This window comes from Artemia franciscana, chromosome 13 (genome assembly GCF_032884065.1).
Source record: "Artemia franciscana chromosome 13, ASM3288406v1, whole genome shotgun sequence".
Lineage (NCBI taxonomy): Eukaryota > Metazoa > Arthropoda > Branchiopoda > Anostraca > Artemiidae > Artemia > Artemia franciscana.
The window spans coordinates 8,516,964-8,535,256 of record NC_088875.1 but is presented as its reverse complement, the minus strand read 5'-3'; the positions used below and the strand labels follow the sequence as shown (position 1 = coordinate 8,535,256).

General features: G+C 35.4%; 2 protein-coding genes across 4 annotated transcripts in view; one reads left to right on the top strand and one right to left on the bottom strand.

The window, feature by feature from the left end:
• Positions 1-18,293, bottom strand: part of LOC136034477 (dedicator of cytokinesis protein 3-like) — a 386,199-nt gene that overhangs the window by 93,579 nt on the left and 274,327 nt on the right. The window lies entirely within an intron of this gene.
• Positions 2,337-17,738, top strand: LOC136034476 (probable chitinase 10). Of its 2 annotated transcripts, XM_065715688.1 has the most exons (3): positions 2,337-2,455; positions 16,192-16,723; positions 16,757-17,738. In XM_065715688.1, exons 1-3 carry the CDS (start codon positions 2,404-2,406, stop codon positions 17,706-17,708), a joined length of 1,536 nt encoding a protein of 511 aa, XP_065571760.1. In that variant the 5' UTR covers positions 2,337-2,403; the 3' UTR covers positions 17,709-17,738. The 2 variants fall into 2 exon arrangements, with proteins under 2 accessions (XP_065571760.1, XP_065571759.1); XM_065715687.1 differs by having other exon boundaries at positions 16,192-17,738.

Here is an 18,293-nt window from a genome sequence, read left to right as displayed (position 1 = left end):
CTTGATGTAAAAAATAGCCAAGAGTACAGCTTCGTGCTGCTCCAGTTGAACGCTGCGGTGAATTTTGTTTGAAATACCTTTAACCTAATGTGAGTGTATCAGTATACCAAAAAAGGAAGTTTTTTTATTTGTGATAGCCAAAAGCATAGACGTAATTTGCTATGGGGGAGGAAGAAACTGCCCCTCTGGATCACGGTTCGATCCCTCCAGGCCTCATTGCCTCCCGCTAAAATTTAGTTTCTTCAAAAATCATGTAAAAACCAAGATATGTCTACATAATTCAAGCATCCAGAGGAACGGGTCAGTTTTCTTTGATATATCTTTGCATTTATGGTATTATATTGCTCATTTCTCATTTTCACTGTCATTTTCACTTGATTTGGGAGAATTGGCTTCAACCCCCCTCCTCCAACCTAGGATTTCAACAAAATTACGCCATTGCCAAAAGACCCTTTCTGAATGTATACAATCCTCCTCCTTGGACATTATAGAGATCGTATTTTTACCATGATAGCGTTGATAGGTCTTCTTTTTTCCTCTTTCTCTCTTTTTTATCCACGAAAGAGTAAGTCAAAGCAGTGGTCATAGGGTATCGGGAGAGAGCTCATTAGAACAGAAATGCTTTTAAGTAGCTTTCACCTACCATGACCATGTCAGTATGGATAGAATGGTTTCAACCTAGATCGAGAATATATATTCGATCTAGATCTAGATCGAATATATATATATATATATATATATATATATATATATATATATATATATATATATATATATATATATATATATATATATATATATATATATATATATATATATATATATATATATATATATATATATATGTGACAACCCACTATAATGGGGAATATGGAACAACCCACTGGTTATCTACTTCGATGGTGGTACCGTTGCCATTGTAGGTTCTTCAGTCATTTTACAATTAGAAATTTCTCTTTCAACGGTCTTCTTACAATTAAAAATTTGTCTTTGAACGATATTCTTAAATACCTGTGTCCTGGTCGTCATTTATATTCCGAGTGTCCCGGTCGTCATTTGTGTCCCGGTATCCCAGTCTGTAATTTCTCTTTGAGTGTCCCGGTCGTTATTTATATTCCCTCTGTCCCGGTCGTCATTTGTGTCCCGGTCTGTAATTTCTCTTTGAGTGTTTTTTTCTTTTTAGTATTTTTTAGTTTTTACATTTTTTCTTTTTTCAGTTTTCTTTTTCTTCTTTATTTTTCAGGCTTCACTATGAAATACATATCGCCGAACCTTTGTTTTTTTAACTAAAATCTGGTAGGCATTGATGACCTTATCCAAGTCAAAATCCCAAACCCAATCATCATCGCTATCATTTTCAGTTTTGATATGTTTTGACTCTGGCTGTCCAGGTGGATCTTCATCTAACTGCGCGGTTTTGCGTTCTTTAGCCTCAAGCCTGTTTCCTTGCTGTTCTTTTGATTCCTCGGCACGCTTTCTTTTCTGACTTTCTCTATCAGCAGCAACTTTTTTGGCATAGACTCTTTGAGCATCTTCATCGGCTTTTGCCATTGTAAGTTCATCAGTCATTTTAAACTTAAACATTAATAGATTTCTACGTGAACATATATGTCTTAAATATCTTTAATGACGTCACCGTCAAAGCAAAAATGACGACAACTAACTTCATGACGTCAGTCGACACAGAAACATGACGTCACCTGACAGACAGACACACAGACAGACAACTTATTTTTATATATATAGATATAGATATATATATATATATATATATATATATATATATATATATATATATATATATATATATATATATATATATATATATATATATATATATATATATATATATATATATATATTTATAAATATATATATCAATATATATATATACATATATATATATATATATATATATATATATATATATATATATATATATATATATATATATATATATATATATATATATATATATATCCCTAAAGTTTACCATCTAAAGGATAGAATAGCAGGCTTACCCAACATGTACTAAATATTTGATGTTGACCAGTTCAACCAGAAACGGTTTAACAAGTTCTTTACAGTAGCAAGTACACATCTCGAAATAAAAACGATAAAACTTGCTAAAAAAAAGGGTTCAAAATATTTTGACGAAGAATTTCAAATTCCGATAGAATAACTTTTTTGTATTTCATCGACATGACAAATCTTAAAATCAACATGAACTATGTCCAAGTCTTGGGAAATACAACATTCGTTGGAATCCTACGAATTCTTGTAAATTTTCAGACGTCAATACTGATATGTCAAAATCCTTAAATATCTATCATGAATAGATAAGAGAATACATCAAATTATAATAAGAGATCGTAACCAGTGTTTATCAGTCACCATAGCTACATGGACACCATGTTCTTAAATTGTTTGTTATTATCTACATTAGTATTTTCAGGTAATGATAACTAAATTTATTTATTTATTTAGTGTTGACCAGCACATACAGTCTTACAATGGCAAAGTAGCCATAAGATAAAAACAACAATAAGGGAACACATATAACCCAAAAAAATGCAAGAAAATACACAAGGCGATCATGAGCGATAGACACGCATAAGTCATGTCTAAAGCCAGTAACACAATTGGCGTTTTTTTTTACCGTCGATTTTTTACCGATAGCATTCTGTTTTACCAACAATTTTTTAGAGGTGAATAGAATGGTATTGCGAGGCACACATTGGGTGGTAAAAAAGAAACGGTCTATTTATCGCCGACGTTATTAATGCAGCTGCCCACTTCCACTGCCATAAACAATTGGTAACATCGTTTATTGTAGATTTTTATTGGTGTTGTCAAATGGTGACATCTTAAAACCAGAGTTCGCGATAAGAGAGGTGGTAGATTTCACAAAAGAAGGAAGTCCAAGCCCCTTTTGCTCTAAAACTTTATGACCATTAGATCTCGATGAAAAGACATGTGAAGTACTTTGGAATCATCTTTGATCGTCCAGTATCAATGACTGGTGGGAAAGAACTTGAGCTTAGCTCCTAGTAAGCCAATGTAGCTTTACCAGACTATTATCAGAAAGATTTTATCATAAGGAGTAGTGGGATGGATCAATTCCAAAAAAAAACTTTCAAAAGGCTGCAAAGACTAGTATGCGTAATCATAACGTCAGTACATCATGAAACATCCACGATATCCACGGAGTTAATTCTAGGACTTAGACCTATACAAGCTTTTCTAATGGAAGAAGCAGCAAAAAGACTTGTCAGACTACAAATTAGTGGTCAATGGACAGAAAAAACAGCATATACGAAATGAGAAAATTAAAAACCATGTTGACGTCTATAAGTCAATGATGCTGAAGTTAAAGGACCTGTAGACGCCTAGGGATAGCATAATCCTACAAGTAAAACCCGAAAGGCAGATTCAGATAGGAATATGGGATAGAGAAGAAATGAAGCAGAAGGATGAGATGCTTCAAAAGAAAGACGTGATAGCTTGTTTCACAGATGGTTCGCGATTTGATGAAAAATCAGGAACCGCAATAGTAATATACCAGAAAAAACCTGATTTGGAGAGAGAGATAACTGGCTCTCAATTGGGAAAATTTGCTATGATTTTTCAGGCTGAAATATTTGGAATATAACAAGCAACTCAAACACTGATGCAGACAGAGAGCACGGATAAAAATATGTGTATTCTAACTGATAACCAAGTATTCCTTAAGGCTCTTCAGAATATAAAGCTGGCAAAGAAATGACCAGTCTTGCATCCAAAGGAAATATAATTACTCTGATAAATTACCCTGGACTCTTGGGGATTGAGCTTAATAAGATAGCACATGAAGCGACCAAGGCTTGAAAGGTTATGGACCAGAACCTTTCATTTCCATCTCTAGGAGCTGCTGTAAAGTGGCGATTAAAAGATGGAGTATTGGAGGAGTGGATTTGCCTCAATCGCCTCAAACAAAAATTGAGGCGAATTGAAATCAAAATTGCATTATTGCAGTAAACCTGCAACTGGATGCTTACGATCTCCCCTATCGTGTATTCTCACTCCAACTTCCCCTTAATAAGTAAAAGTTATAAAAAAAATCGTGTTTAAAAAAGCTACCTACTGAAAAAAAAATCATTTAAGTTGGATTCAGGAATAACAACTGCTAATTATTTTTATCTTAGGAATAAAACTTAATTTCTGAGACAATTTTTGGGAATTTCAAAAAAGAGCACTGATGTGTTTATTTTTTCCTTGTCGTTCTACTTTGAGAACTTTTTTTCTAGTATCGGAATAATGATAAATTGAGCTTTATATAACCCTCCGAATATTATAAGAAGCTAAATACCAACCCAAGAAGGACATGTTGATTTGTTAAATGGGCTGCTTCAAAACTTAAAAATAAAAAACACAAATTAAACCAAAAAATCATTGTTAAAAAAAGAAATAATGATGTCAAAGCCAAAACTGACGTAAAAACCAACAGAAACAATTTTAAAGTTTGAATCTTACCAAGTAAATCCTGAGTATAAGAGGGCTTCTACATCTCCCACTATTTTCAAAAACACCCTATTGTAAGGAAAGTGCAGAAGGTATTTAACTCCAATTTTTACCTTTTAATCAACCGAATCTTTTTTTTTTTATGAAAGTAAAGAGCGACGTGAAAACTAAAAAAGAAACTGAAAAAAACAGCCCTAATGTCGAGGAAGCAGTTACCTTTTATCAAGTTCTTTCCGTTTCAAACAGTTCGTGGTAACGAACTCTAGTAAGGAGCGACCCGGCTCAATAGTAAACAAAACTCTAAAAAACGGAATTTTGATACCAATAAGTACATCAAAAGAATCAGATTTTTATGCTGATTTTAAATATATATCATATTATATCAAACATATTGCATTATATAAATATAGCATATAAATATATCAAATTTAGTTTTACTCATCAAAAGTTACGAGCCTGAGAAAATTTGCCTTATTTTGGAAAATAGAGGGAAACACACCTTGAAAGTCATAGAATCTCAACGAAAATCACATCATCGTATTCAACGTATCAGAGAAATCTGCTGTAGAAGTTTCAAGCTCCTATCTACTAAAATTTGGAACTTCGTACCAATCACGAGCGATCATGGGTGCGTGCTTATTTGTTTTTTGTTTTTTTTTTCCAGGGGTGATCGGATCGACCAAGTAGTCCTAGAACGTCGAGAGGGCTCATTCTAACGGAAATTAAAATTTCTAGTGCCCTTTCTAGGTGACCTCCAAAAATTGGAGGGTATCTAGGCCCCCTCCGACGCTCATTTTTTCTCAAGGTCAACAGATCAAAATTTGAAGATAGCTATTTTGTCCAGCATAGTCGAAAAATATAACAGCTAAATCTTTTGGGATGACTCACTCCCCCAGAGTCCCTGGGGGAGGGGCTACAAGTTACAAACTTTGACCAGTGCTTACATACAGTAATGGTTATTTGGAAGAGTACACACGTTTTCAGATGGATTTTTTGGGTTGGGGGGAGGGGATTGAAAGAAGGGGGTACGTGGGAGGATCTTCCCTTGGAGGAATTTTTCATGGGGGAAAAGAAATTCCATGAATGCTATAGCATTATTTTAAAAAAAAATGAAGAAATAAATACGAAAAAGTTTTTTCAACTGAAAGTAAGGAGCAGAGACCCATCTATCCAATTCAGAGTCTCCCTTTTTACGCTTCTCCGTCTTTTTTCAAAATAGCCAGACACTTAAACGCGTAGATTAATTCTTCAAGCATTATGGTAAAAAGGTTAAACTTCAACATGAACAGAAGGAATATTTTTGAGGGGGGGATCTCCGCTCCTATTTATAGAAAAATCAATTCACTTTAAATTTTGATGTCACCCTTTACATTCATATTTGTACAATTGAAAGAAAAATCTATTAATAACGGGCAAAGTTCTTTAAGACAATGAAAAATAAGACTAATCAACGGAAAAAGAATCTTACTTTAACATAACGTGAAAAAACATAATAGCTAAGAAAATATAAAGAAAATATAAACGCTATACAAACAAGAGCTAAGAGCTCCTATGGCACTTGTGACGAGGTCGGAAGAGACAGGAGCCAAGAGCTCATATGGTATGAGCTCTAGCAAAATTCTAAGAATCAATAGTGCTTTAAGAGGAAAATCAGATGCTTAATGCCAATCGGGATTTAAAATGAGAGCTCTGAGTCACGAGGTCCTTCTAAATATTAAAATTCATTAAAATCCAACCACCCACTAGTAAGCTAAAATACCTCAGTTTTTCTAATTTTTCCTCTCCCTTCAGCCCCCAAGATGGTTGAATCGGGGAAAACAACTTTATCAAATAAATTTGTCCAGCTCCCTGACACACCTACCATTTATCATCGTCCTAGCACGTCCAGAAGCACTAAACTCGCCAAACCACTGAACCCCACCCCTAACTCCACCAAAGAAAGCGGATCCAGTCTGGTTACGTCAGTCACGTATCTACGACATTTATAAGCGTTTTCTAAGATTTCCGGTTTCCCCCTCCAACTACCCCCAATGTCAAAAGATCTGTCACCCGTTCTTAAGTTAAAAATACCTCAATTTTTCTGATTATTCCAAGTTAACAACCCCCAGCTCCCTCAAAGAGAACAGATCCGTACCGATTACGTCAATCTCGTATCTATAACTTGTGCTTATTCTTCCCATCAAGTTTCATCCCGATCTCTCCACTCTAAGGATTTTCCAAGATTTCCGGTTTCCAAGATTCCTGTTTCCCCCCTCCATCCCATTATGCCCCCGGATCCGATTCGAATTGAAAATGGAGCATCTGAGACACAAAATTCTTCTATTTATCAAGTTTCATTAAGATCCGATCACCCATTCCTAAGATACCTTGATTTTTACGTTTTCCAAGAATTCCAGGTTCCCCCTCCAGCTCTCTTCAATGTCACCGGATCTGGTCGAGATTTAACATGAGTGTTCTAAATCAAAAGGTCCTTCAGGATATCAAATTTCATAAAGATCTGATCACCCGTTCGTAAGTTACAAACACCTAATTTTTTCAATTTTTTCCAAATTACTCCCCCCCCCCACCAACTCCACCAAAGAGAGCGGATACGGTCTGGTTATGTCAGTCACCTGTCTTGGACTTGTGCTTATTCTTTCCACCAAGTTTCATCCTGATCTCTCCGCTTTAAGCGTTTTCCAAAATTTCCGGTCCCCCCCCTTAATGACACTGGATTCGGTCGAGATTTAACTTAAGAGATCTGAGTTTCGAGGTCCTTCTAAACATGAAATTTCATTAAGATACGATCACTCTTTCGTAAGTCAAAAATACCTCATTTTTCTAATTTTTTAGAATCAACCCTCCCCCTAACTCCCCCAAAGCGAGCAAATCCGTTCCGGTTATGTCAATACCGTATCTATGACTTATGCTTATTGTTCCCACCAAGTTTCATTCCGATCCCTCCACTCTAAGCGTTTTCCAAGATTTTAGATCCCCCCAACTTCCCCTTCACTGGATCCGGTCGGGATTTAAGATAAGAGCTCTGAGACACGACATACTTTTAAATATAAAATTTCCTCAAGATCCAATAACTCCTTCGTAAGTTAAAAATACCTCATTTTTTCAATTTTTCAGTATTAAACCTCCTCCCCCAACTCCCCCAAAGAGAGCGGATCCATTCCGGTTATTTCAATCACGTATCTAGGACTTAAGATTATTTTTACCAACAAGTTTTATCCCGATCCCTCCACTCTAAGCGTTTTCCAAGATTTTAGGCCCCCCCCCCCGAACTCCCCCCAATGTCACCGGATCCGGTCAGGATTTCAAATAAGAGCTCTGAGACACGATATTCTTCCAAAAATCAAATTTCATTAAGATCCGATCACTCCTTTGTAAGTTAAAAATACCTCATTTTTTCTAATTTTTCAGAATTAACCCTCCCCCCAACTCCCCCAGAGAGAGCGGATCCGTTCCGGTTATGTCAATCACGTATCTAGGACTTGTGCTTATTTTTCCCACCAAACTTCATCCCGATCCCTCAACCCTAAGCGTTTTCCAAGATTTTAGGTTCCCCCCTCAATTCCCCCAATGTCACCGGATCCAGTCTGTATTTAAAATAAGATCTCTGAGACACAATATTCCCCAAATTCAAATTTCATTAAGATCCGATAACTCCTTCGTAAGTTAAAAATACCTCATTTTTTTTTTTTTTTCAGAATTAAAGAATCCCATCACCCGTTAAAAGTTAAAAATACTTCATTTTTCTATTTTTCTGAATTAACCGACCCCCCACTCCCCCCCAAGATGGTCAAATTGCGAAAACGACTATTTCTAATTTAATCTGGTCCGGTCCCTGATACGCCTGCCAAATTTCATCGTCCTAGCTTACCTGGAAGTACCTAAAGTAGCAAATCCGGGACAGACAGACCGACAGAATTTGCGATCGCTATATGTCACTTGGTTAATGCCAAGTGCCATAAAAAGAAGAAAAACGAAAACAAACTCACATTTAAATAAAATCCAAATAACAATAAACAAAGCACAGGGGAGAAATGTCTGATGCATACTATTGCATGTCTATGTCCGAGTTCATCTTCTACTATTGGACTTTTATTGCGTGGATTCTATTTAAATAGTCCCATATCAGAAGATTAACTTGAAAATACACATACAACAGTATACAGTAGACTTCCTGCCTTGCGCTTTGTTTCTTGTAATGTAGATTTTGTTTAAATGTGAGTTTCTTTTCGTTTTTTTATGTATATCGTTCGTGGTTTCTTCGTTTTTCATGTTTTGTTTAACCTAGGTTTGTTTATACTTCCTCTCCGTTAGTAAAGGCTTTCTGATATGAAGCCAAAATATTTTTATTATTATTATTATTTTTTGTGTTAAAAAATTTTATTTTGTTTTTCAATCTCTTAAAAAATCTTACCCGTTATTGATATGTTTTCATTTCAATTGCAAATGGAAAAACAGTGCGGTCTAAGAAATGGAAAAATAGTTTGGTCTAAGAAAAAATACTTTTTTTATATTTTTAATATTCGTCAATGCCACTCTTCACTTTCACGTGAAAAAAACTTTCATTTTTCTATTTCTATCCATATAATAGTGATTTCATTTACTGTCAACTATCAGTCAGTCAGTCAATCAGTCACTATCAATCAGTCAGTATCAGTCAATGCCACTATTACCTGTCGAACAATGTCCATGGCGAAGATCTATGAGTGGAAAAAGTTTGTCAGTAAAAAGTTTCACGTTTTGATCATTTTGGATTGAATCACAAAAATTTTACAACCACAAAAGTAAAGTAAAGTAATTGTATGACGCTTCTGGACTACTAAGATTTATGCATCGGTCTGCAAAAAAAAAAAAAAAAAAAAAAAAAAAAAAAAAAAAAAAAAAAAAAAAAAAAAAAAAAAAAAAGAACACATCCGTGGTCTTTCATCTGGCAAAAAAAAATCCACATTTTTGTAAATAGGAGCTTGAAACCTCTACAGTAAAGTTCTCTGATACACTGAATCTGATGGTGTGATCTTCATTACGATTCTATGATTCGATGATGTGATTTTCATTACGATTCTTTTAAGGGGTGTTTCCCCCTTTTATCGAAAATAAGGCAAATATACTCAGGCTCGTAACTTTTGATGGGTGGAAACGAACTTGATGAAACTTACGTATTTAAATCAGCATCAAAATCCGATTCTTTTGACGTATCTATTGGTATCAAATTTCCGTTTTTAAGAGCTTTGGTTATTATTGAGCCGAGTCGTTCCATACTTACAGTTCGTTGCCACGAACTGTTTGATAGAACTAGATTTTTGAGTTAGATTTGGGTAGATTTTTGGCCAAGACTTTCGGGAATTATATATTATATTCTATGTTATATATTATAGTAGCTGTTGGGGTGGCGCTTTGCGCCACCCCAACATCTAGTTGCTAGGGCCGCTTAGCGCAACCCCCCAAGCCCCCCCCCCCCCGCGCGCGTAAGTCGTTACGCGCCATATTAGTTACGCGCCATTGTTGTTGTGTCCCTGTGCCCCACCTACATATAAATAGATTATCAGGTTTACCAACCCTTGAACATGCAACATATAATCGCCCATGGGAAAAACAAGCCGTATTCAGATCTATACCTCATTATTCTAATGATTGCCCTTGAGCTTTGTTGATGGTGATTGCTAATCAAACATTCTCTGTGTCCCCATCGTCATTATATCTCGGACCTAAAACCTGGAGCATAACACTTTACCAACTCAGCTACTTCGGCTTGAATAAATTTACCTTTTTTAGTTTTTTTATTTTGATTTTTATTAATTTTTGTTTTCTTTTTTTCCTTTATAACCGGACGTCACTTTATAGAGGGGGAATTGCGTGTTTGATTTCTAAGTCGTTGGCATACCATGTTAGAAATGATATTGATGTTTGGATAGAGGGTAAATTCGAAAGTTTTAGCCTGGAATTAGATATGGGAAGTAGTAAATTTTTGATTAGTGTTGTGTATAAGCCACCAAGTGCTAGCTGGGAAGAATTTGAACGTGGGTTTGATCAGCTTGCTTGTGAGGTGTCTCGGACAGGTTTAGATTTTATTTGTATGGGTGATTTCAACTTTGATCTGCTTACATTGAATGGAGCGAATTTTGATTTTCTTAATTTGATGGTTGCTCATGATCTTTTCCCCATAGTAAATATTCCAACACGTGTTACGAGTCATTCAGCCACTCTTATTGATAATATTTTTGGTGGTTCTAAGTATCTGGACCGTAGTTATGTCGATGTGGTTCTATACCCTTGTTCGGACCATTTCCCAGTTGTTGGAGCGGTACCTTGTGGTCGAATAAAAAGAAATAAAATAAAAAAAGTAATGACTATGTCATTGAAAAAGGTAAATTTACAGAGGTTTGGTGAAGAGTTGAGTACCATTGATTTTAGTGAGATTATGGTTATGAAAGATAACGCTTCTGGTGCATTTGATCGTATGACGGGGGTCGTACAGCCAATTTATGATAAGACTTGCCCAGTGAAATTCTTGAAACCCCGTAAGCGTGAACCCAGGAAGCCCTCGATAACTATTGAAATTCTTAAAGTGTCAGATTTGAGAAATCAAGCGTATGTTGAATATTTAAATAGTGGATGTGCCATTAAACTGGAAATATTCAAAATAATACGCAACAAAGTAAACTCTATGAGAAGAAAGGCTAAAAAAGAATACTTTGCCAACCAATTGAGTTTAAATAAGGATAATACTAAAAGAATTTGGAAAGTTATTAATGACCTATTGGGAGGGAGAAAGAAGCTCCACCTAATTCGCTACTGATTCAAGGTGAATTTGTTAATGATGAAATAAGTATCACGACTAAATTTGCTGAGTTTTTTTCAAGTGTTGGGCAAAACGTACAGGCGCAAGGGTTGGTGAACTTTAATAATGATTTAATGAAAGATGAATTTATGGATGATAGAGGAATCGGAAATGAAATTGAATTTCAGCCTTGTACTGGAGACGAAATTCTGAAGGTTGTGAAAACAATCAAATCGAATTCAGCAGGGATTGGTGGCATTAATCTGAAAACTTTTAAGTCAGTGATGTGTTATTTAATACCATGTCTAGTCCATATCATCAATCTTTCCCTCCAAACCGGTATATTCCCTGATGCGCTTAAAAGGGCAAAAGTAATCCCCCTTCACAAAGGTGGCTCTAAGCTAGAAATTGAAAATTATAGACCCATATCAATCCTACCCTTGTTTTCGAAAATATTTGAAAAAATTGTGCATAAAAGGCTTTATGATCACCTTATGAAAACGGGGATGTTAAGTGAAAACCAGTTTGGCTTTAGGAAAGGTCACTCGACGTCGGATGCCGTGCATTCCCTTTGTGATACTGTAAATAAATCCTTTGAACGTGGTGAAATCCCTTTGACCGTTTTCATCGATTTTAGAAAAGCATTCGATACAGTGGATTTTAATATACTACTCAAACGTCTACAATCACTTGGAGTTCGTGGTAATTACTTAAAGTGGTTTAATAGTTTTTTAAGTGGTAGATCTATTCAAGTTGTATTAAATGATGTGTTTTTTTCTCCTTTTCAAGTGAGGTGTGGTGTATCTCAGGGGTCTGTTTTGGGACCACTTCTGTACCTTGTGTATGTTGATTCAATGCGTTTCTACTTACCTGAGTGTTGTATTACGACTTTTGCGGATGATACAGCTTTAACTATGTCTAGTCAATCTTTCGATGATTTGTTGTTGAAAGTTAATAGGGTATTAAAGGCATTTTTTGTATTTACAAGTTTGAGCCTTTTGTCAGTAAACGTTAATAAAACTAATTTTATGATTTATAGGAGAGTTGGTAAGCCTCCATGTGTTGATAAAAAGATATTTTTTAACGGCAGGCCTCTGTCACAACTGCATGAAGTGCGTTATTTGGGGTTCCAGCTTGATTGTAATCTATCTTGGAAGAACCATAGTGATCTTGTTGCAGCTAAAGTTGCTAGAGGTTTGGGAATTTTGCGTCGATTAAAGCATGTTTTACCATTACCAGTTCTTTTATTATTATACCACACCATTGTTGCGCCTTATATTTCTTATGGTTGTGTCCTTTGGTCTAGTAATTTCTATGCAAATTTTAAAAGAGTGCAGATCCTACAAAATAAAACAGTACGTCTTCTTGGTAATTATGTAGAAAATGTGAATGATACCACGTCATGTTTTAAGAAATTAGGTCAGATTCGAGATTATCAAGCTGCTGTTTTTGCGTATCGATGTTGCAATGATGTATGTCCTCCAGTTTTTACCAGTTTTTTTCGAGTAAATCGTTCACTCCATGGGTATGAGACTAGAGAGGCAGATAATTTTATTGTTGAGTACCGAGACACCACACGTGCAGCTTTCGGAATTAGGTATTTAGCTCCGGCTATTTGGAATGATATCCCAGCTGGCATTAGGGAGGCGGAACATATTGGGTTGTTTAAAGTAAATTTAAAAAAACATTTATTAGAAGTGGGGAGATAATTCTTTTTTTTCTTTTTCTTCTTTTTTTTAATTATTGTTAGCCTTTATTTATTTATATTCTGGTATTAAGGAGTAATTGAGTGAGAGTGTTTTGTCCTTCTTTAGTTTCTGTTTTTTTTTTAGTTTCTGTTTTGTTTTTTTTTTTCTTATTAAATTAGGTTGAGAATCAGAGGATTGCAGCCGTCCAACATCAGGCTCTTTGAGCCTTCCCCAGGGCGGTTGTGTGTATTTATAGTTTTTGTAATTAGTAGTTAATAAAGAGAGTTCTTCTTCTATCTTTATTTTTCATTTGTTTTTCATTTTTCTAGTTTTTTTCTTTTTCAGTTTTTAGTTTTTTAGTTTTTTTTAGTTTTATTTATTATTTTTTAGTTTTTTTTTCTTTTTAGTTTTTTTTGTAGTTTTTAACTTTTTTTAGTTTTTACCTTTTTTTAGTTTTTTTCTTTTTTAATTTTTTACCTCTTTCAGTTTTTTTAGTAGTTTCTTTTTAGTTTTTTTTGCAGTTTTTACCTTTTTTAGTTTTTTTTCTTCTTTTGTATTCAAGGTTCGAACCTGGAACCTCTCGGACCTAAAACCTGAAACATAACGCTCTACCAACTCAGCTACTTCAGCTTGTATACATTCGTTTTTGAATTGGTATTAAATAAAAAAAACAAGTTTTTTCAACTGAAAGTAAGGAGTGACATCAAAACTTAAAACGCACAGAAATTACTTCGTATATGAAAGAGGCTGCTTCCTCATCAACGCCCCGCTCTTTACGCTAAAGTTTGACTCTTTCTCTCAATTCTTCTTTCTAAAACAGTAAAAAACTTTAGCGTAAAGAGCGGGGCGTTGATGAGGAAGCAGCCTCTTTCATATACGAAGTAATTTCTGTGCGTTTTAAGTTTTGATGTCACTCCTTACTTTCAGTTGAAAAAACTTGTTTTTTTTATTTAATTTCTGAACGTTTTTGAATCAATGCATGTTTTGATTTTGGCTCTCCGCAGAGGAATAATCAAAACGAAATTTGCATATTTTTTTTTTTTTGGCTCAATGGCTTTCTCATAATTTTGATCGAATGATTTTGAGAAAAAAAGAGCGGGGGACGAAGCCTAGTTGCCCCCCGATTTTTTGGTTAATTAAAAAGGCAACTAGAACTTTTAATTTTTTACGAATCTTTTTATTGGTAAAAGATTTACGTAACTTATAAATTAGCTTACGTAAAGAACTTTTGTATTCTCATGTTTTTATTACATATATGAGGGGATTCGCCCCATCGTCAGTATCTCGCTCTTTACACTAAAGCTTAAATTTTATCCCAATTCATTAAGAATGACCCCCTGAATCACAAAAGCCGTAGAATAAGTAGTTGAAATTACCGAAAATACTTTAGCGTAAAGAGCGAGGTATTAGAAGGAGGTGAGCCCCTCATATGGGTATTAATTTCTGTTTGTTTTAAGTTTTATTGCTGTTCCTTACTTCCAGCTGAAAAAGCTTTTTCACTTTTTTTTTTAATTGTTTTTTTTTTAAATAATGCTAGTAAATCCTGCTCTCCCTTCATGGAAATTTTCTTCTCCCATTACAAATTCTCGAAGGAAAGTTCCCCCAGCATATCCCCCTCTTCTCAACCCCTCCCCCAAACCAAAAAAATCCTCCTGAAAACGCCTGTATACTTCCCAATAACCATTACTATATGTAAGCACAGGTCAAAGTTTGTAACTTGTTGCCCCTCCCACTGGGACTGTGGGGGAGTAAATCGTCGCCAAAGACATAGTTATAAGGTTTTTAGACTACGTTGAATAAAATGGTTATCTCAGAATTTTGATCCGTTGACTTTGGGAAAATAATTAGCGTCGGAGGGGGCCTAGGTGCCCTCCAATTTTTTTTGTCACTTAAAAAGGGCACTAGAACTTTTCATTTCCGTTAGAATGAGCCCTCTTGCAACATTCTAGGACAACTGGGTCGATACGATCACCCCTGGGGAAAAAAAGCAAAAAAAAACAAAAAAACAAAAAAACAAATAAACACGCATCCGTGATCTGCCTTCTGGCAAAAAATGCAAAATTCCACATTTTTGTAGATAGGAGCTCGAAACTTTTACAGTAGGGTTCTCTGATACGCTGAATCTGATGGTGTGATTTTCGTTAAGATTCTTTGACTTTTAGGGGGCGTTTCCCCCTATTTTCTAAAATAACCCAAATTTTCTCAGGCTCGTAACTTTTGATGGGTGAGACTAAACTTGATGAAACTTATATATTTAAAACCAGCATTAAAATGCAATTCTTTTGATGTAGCTATTGGTATCAAAATTCCATTTTTTAGAGTTTTGGTTACTATTGAGCCGGGTCGCTCCTTACTACAGTTCGTTACCACGAACTGTTTGATATGATGAAATAATTTAGACGTCATATGCGGTTAGACAGACAAACAACTTATTTATATATATATAGATTTTCTTTTTTTGTTTTCTTTTTCTCCTTTATTTTTCAGTTTTTTTCCTTTTTTTTTCTTTTTTTTCTTTTTCAGTTTACATACAGCTCAATCTTTATAATGACGTCACTCGACAGACAGACAGACAGACAGACAGACAGACAACTTATTTTTATATATATAGATAATTATATATGTCGATAATTATATAAGACTTTCGGGAACTGTATATTAAACAATCAGTCTAGTCAGATTAGTAGTTTCCATCAGTCTTGAATATTATGGGGATTTTTTTGTCCAGTTTTTAACAAATAAAAACAACACTGTTAAAAACGCAAATCGTTTTCAATAGAGCGCAATTGATAATTTGACATTTCAAAGGTTTTAGGGGCAGCAGCTCTATTCCTGTTCTTTTACTTCCTGTTCTTTTAAAGTTTGATTATTCATTTTAACGACTGCTTGTAGAGGATTCATTTTTCACCTATAGTAATATGTCTTTTCTTTGTTTTGATGGGATTATTTATTTTATTTTCTGTTGGTTTCGGGATCCACATGTCAGTTGATAGTATTTTCTTTGAGTTTTAAGTTTGGAGCAATATGCGACTTCATTTCTACCCTCTTAAATTTTGATGCAGCTCTAGCCTATCTCTGAAAAACCTATCTTTTGGATTTTTCTTCTTCTTTTTTATTAATAACCATCAAAAACAGAATCGTTAAAAGCATTTATTGTTATCGAAATGCGGTTTAAAATCGTTCCATTCGATTTTCCCAATAAAATAATAATATTTTTCTTTTTTGCAGGGGCTTACTGCTTACGCGCTGGTCCTGAAGATGAGTTAATCGGAACCTTACCGGAGTACCAGTGTCCAGATGCAGGCGGATCATTCCCGTGGGTAACTTGTGACAAATACGTTCAATGTATCAATTTGAAAGCTTCCCTTTATCAATGTAAATTGGACTACTTTTTCGATCTTAAATGGGCTGGCTGCAACTATCCAGAACTAGTAGACTGCACAAATCGCACACTACCCGATGGATCAACACAGGCCCCAATAACGACTACAACTAAGCTCCCAACTCCAACCTTTGAATGTCCATCCGCAAACGGAAATTTTCTAAATCCATATGACTGCTCATCATATTATGTTTGTAGTAATAACAACGCTTTCTTAGTCAAATGTCCAGATGGTCTAGTTTTTAATCCCCAGACGGAATCTTGTGATTATCCTAGCGCTGTAGACTGCAGTCAGATATCAACACTACCTGAGGGAAGTCCAACCCCACAGGTAACAGAAACAACTGCTTCCTCAACAGTTACTGTGAACAGAACAACTGCTTCCTCAACAGTTACTGTGAACAGAACAACGGCTTCCTCAACAGTTACTGTGAACAGAACAGAACCAGTTCTAAACACCACATTAAGTGCATCTGAAGTACCTACCACATCTTCTTATCCCACTACATCTCAAAAACCAGATCTAACTACCACTCCAGGTGAACCTTTTGTTTGCCCAGGTGATGGTGTATTTCCTCATGAAGACTGCTCAATGTTTTATCAGTGTGCAAATGGCGGCTCAACTGCACAGACCTGCCCACCAGGACTAACGTTTAATCCAGACATTCTAGCCTGTGATTATCCAGATAACTTTTTTCCGCCCTGTGGAACAAGATTTCCGTGCCCAGAGCCAGATGGTTACTTCCCTAACCCAGATAACTGCGAAAGCTACTTTGTCTGTTCTGGAGGACTTTCTTACGAACAAGTCTGCAGTCCAGGACTTGTTTACAACGTCGAAAACAATGTCTGTGACTTCCCTTTCAACGTTCCTCCCCCATGTGGAACAGCCTCAGAAGAAAGAGAGCTTGTAACTGACGATATAACTGAGGAGCCAATTACAGAGCCAACTCCTGTGTGGTGGTTTGACTGCTCTATTAGAAATGGATTTTTCCCCAATCCAGAAGACTGTACATCATACATAAACTGCGATAACGGAAATGCCTGGCTACTCTACTGTCCAAATGGAACCTTATATGATGCTGCAATGGAACGATGCACAACAGATGCATCTTGCACTACAAGTGATTTTATTCGAACATCTCCAAATATTCAAACTGCAACTCCGGACCCTAACTTCGAGTGCCCAGAGCCGAATGGACTCTTTGCAAACCCACTTGACTGCCACTCATTTTATCAATGTGCCAATAGCATCCCGATATTTCAATTATGTCCTGGAAATTTGCATTTCAGTGTGGAAGAACAACAATGCTTAGACCCAGCTGAGGCTAATTGCCAAACTTACAGCTTCAATTTCAATAATTAAAACATATTTATTAAACGAATATATTTATCACATTCTTCTTTTTTACCTTTAAGTTGTTCTGTTTTCTACGTAGGGAATGGAAGAGCTTATTCCTTGATTCCTAAGATCTTGGCTATGTTGGAGCAGAATTTTCCCTTTTATTAGAATTTTGAATTCGGGACTTATTATTCGGATTCTTTCTGAGTCAACCAAGAAAAACACCATTAAATAAAATAAGGTTTTTCTTGAACAATGGCAAAAAAAATCAGGTATAAAATTATATTTTTCTAAAAAATAATTATAAGAGGAATCCCTCGCTGTGATTCACCCTTAAAATATTTCTTTAAATTACTGAGCCGTTGCTTTTATAGGTGGAAGGAGAGTTGGAAAATGAAAATCTTAGAAATGGCAAAAAAATATTAAAATAACATTCGAAAATTAGCAAATGCCCTATATCCCAGGAAATGTTTTGTGAGATAATTTTCCGAGGCAGGAGACATTTTCCGATACATTTAAGAGTTCGAAAACTTATCATAATAAAGTTACAATTTATTTTCAAAAAAAGAATAAAAGGCAAAGAATATGGCATTTTAACAGTCCCTACCG

Bases quoted from the DNA above. Each gene is read 5' to 3' on its own strand.
- LOC136034476 (XM_065715687.1), top strand. From the start codon at position 2,404: ATGGACACCATGTTCTTAAATTGTTTGTTATTATCTACATTAGTATTT. The intron at 2,456-16,191 runs GTAATGATAACT...TCTTTTTTGCAG, and splicing joins ATCTACATTAGTATTTTCAG to GGGCTTACTGCTTACGCGCT.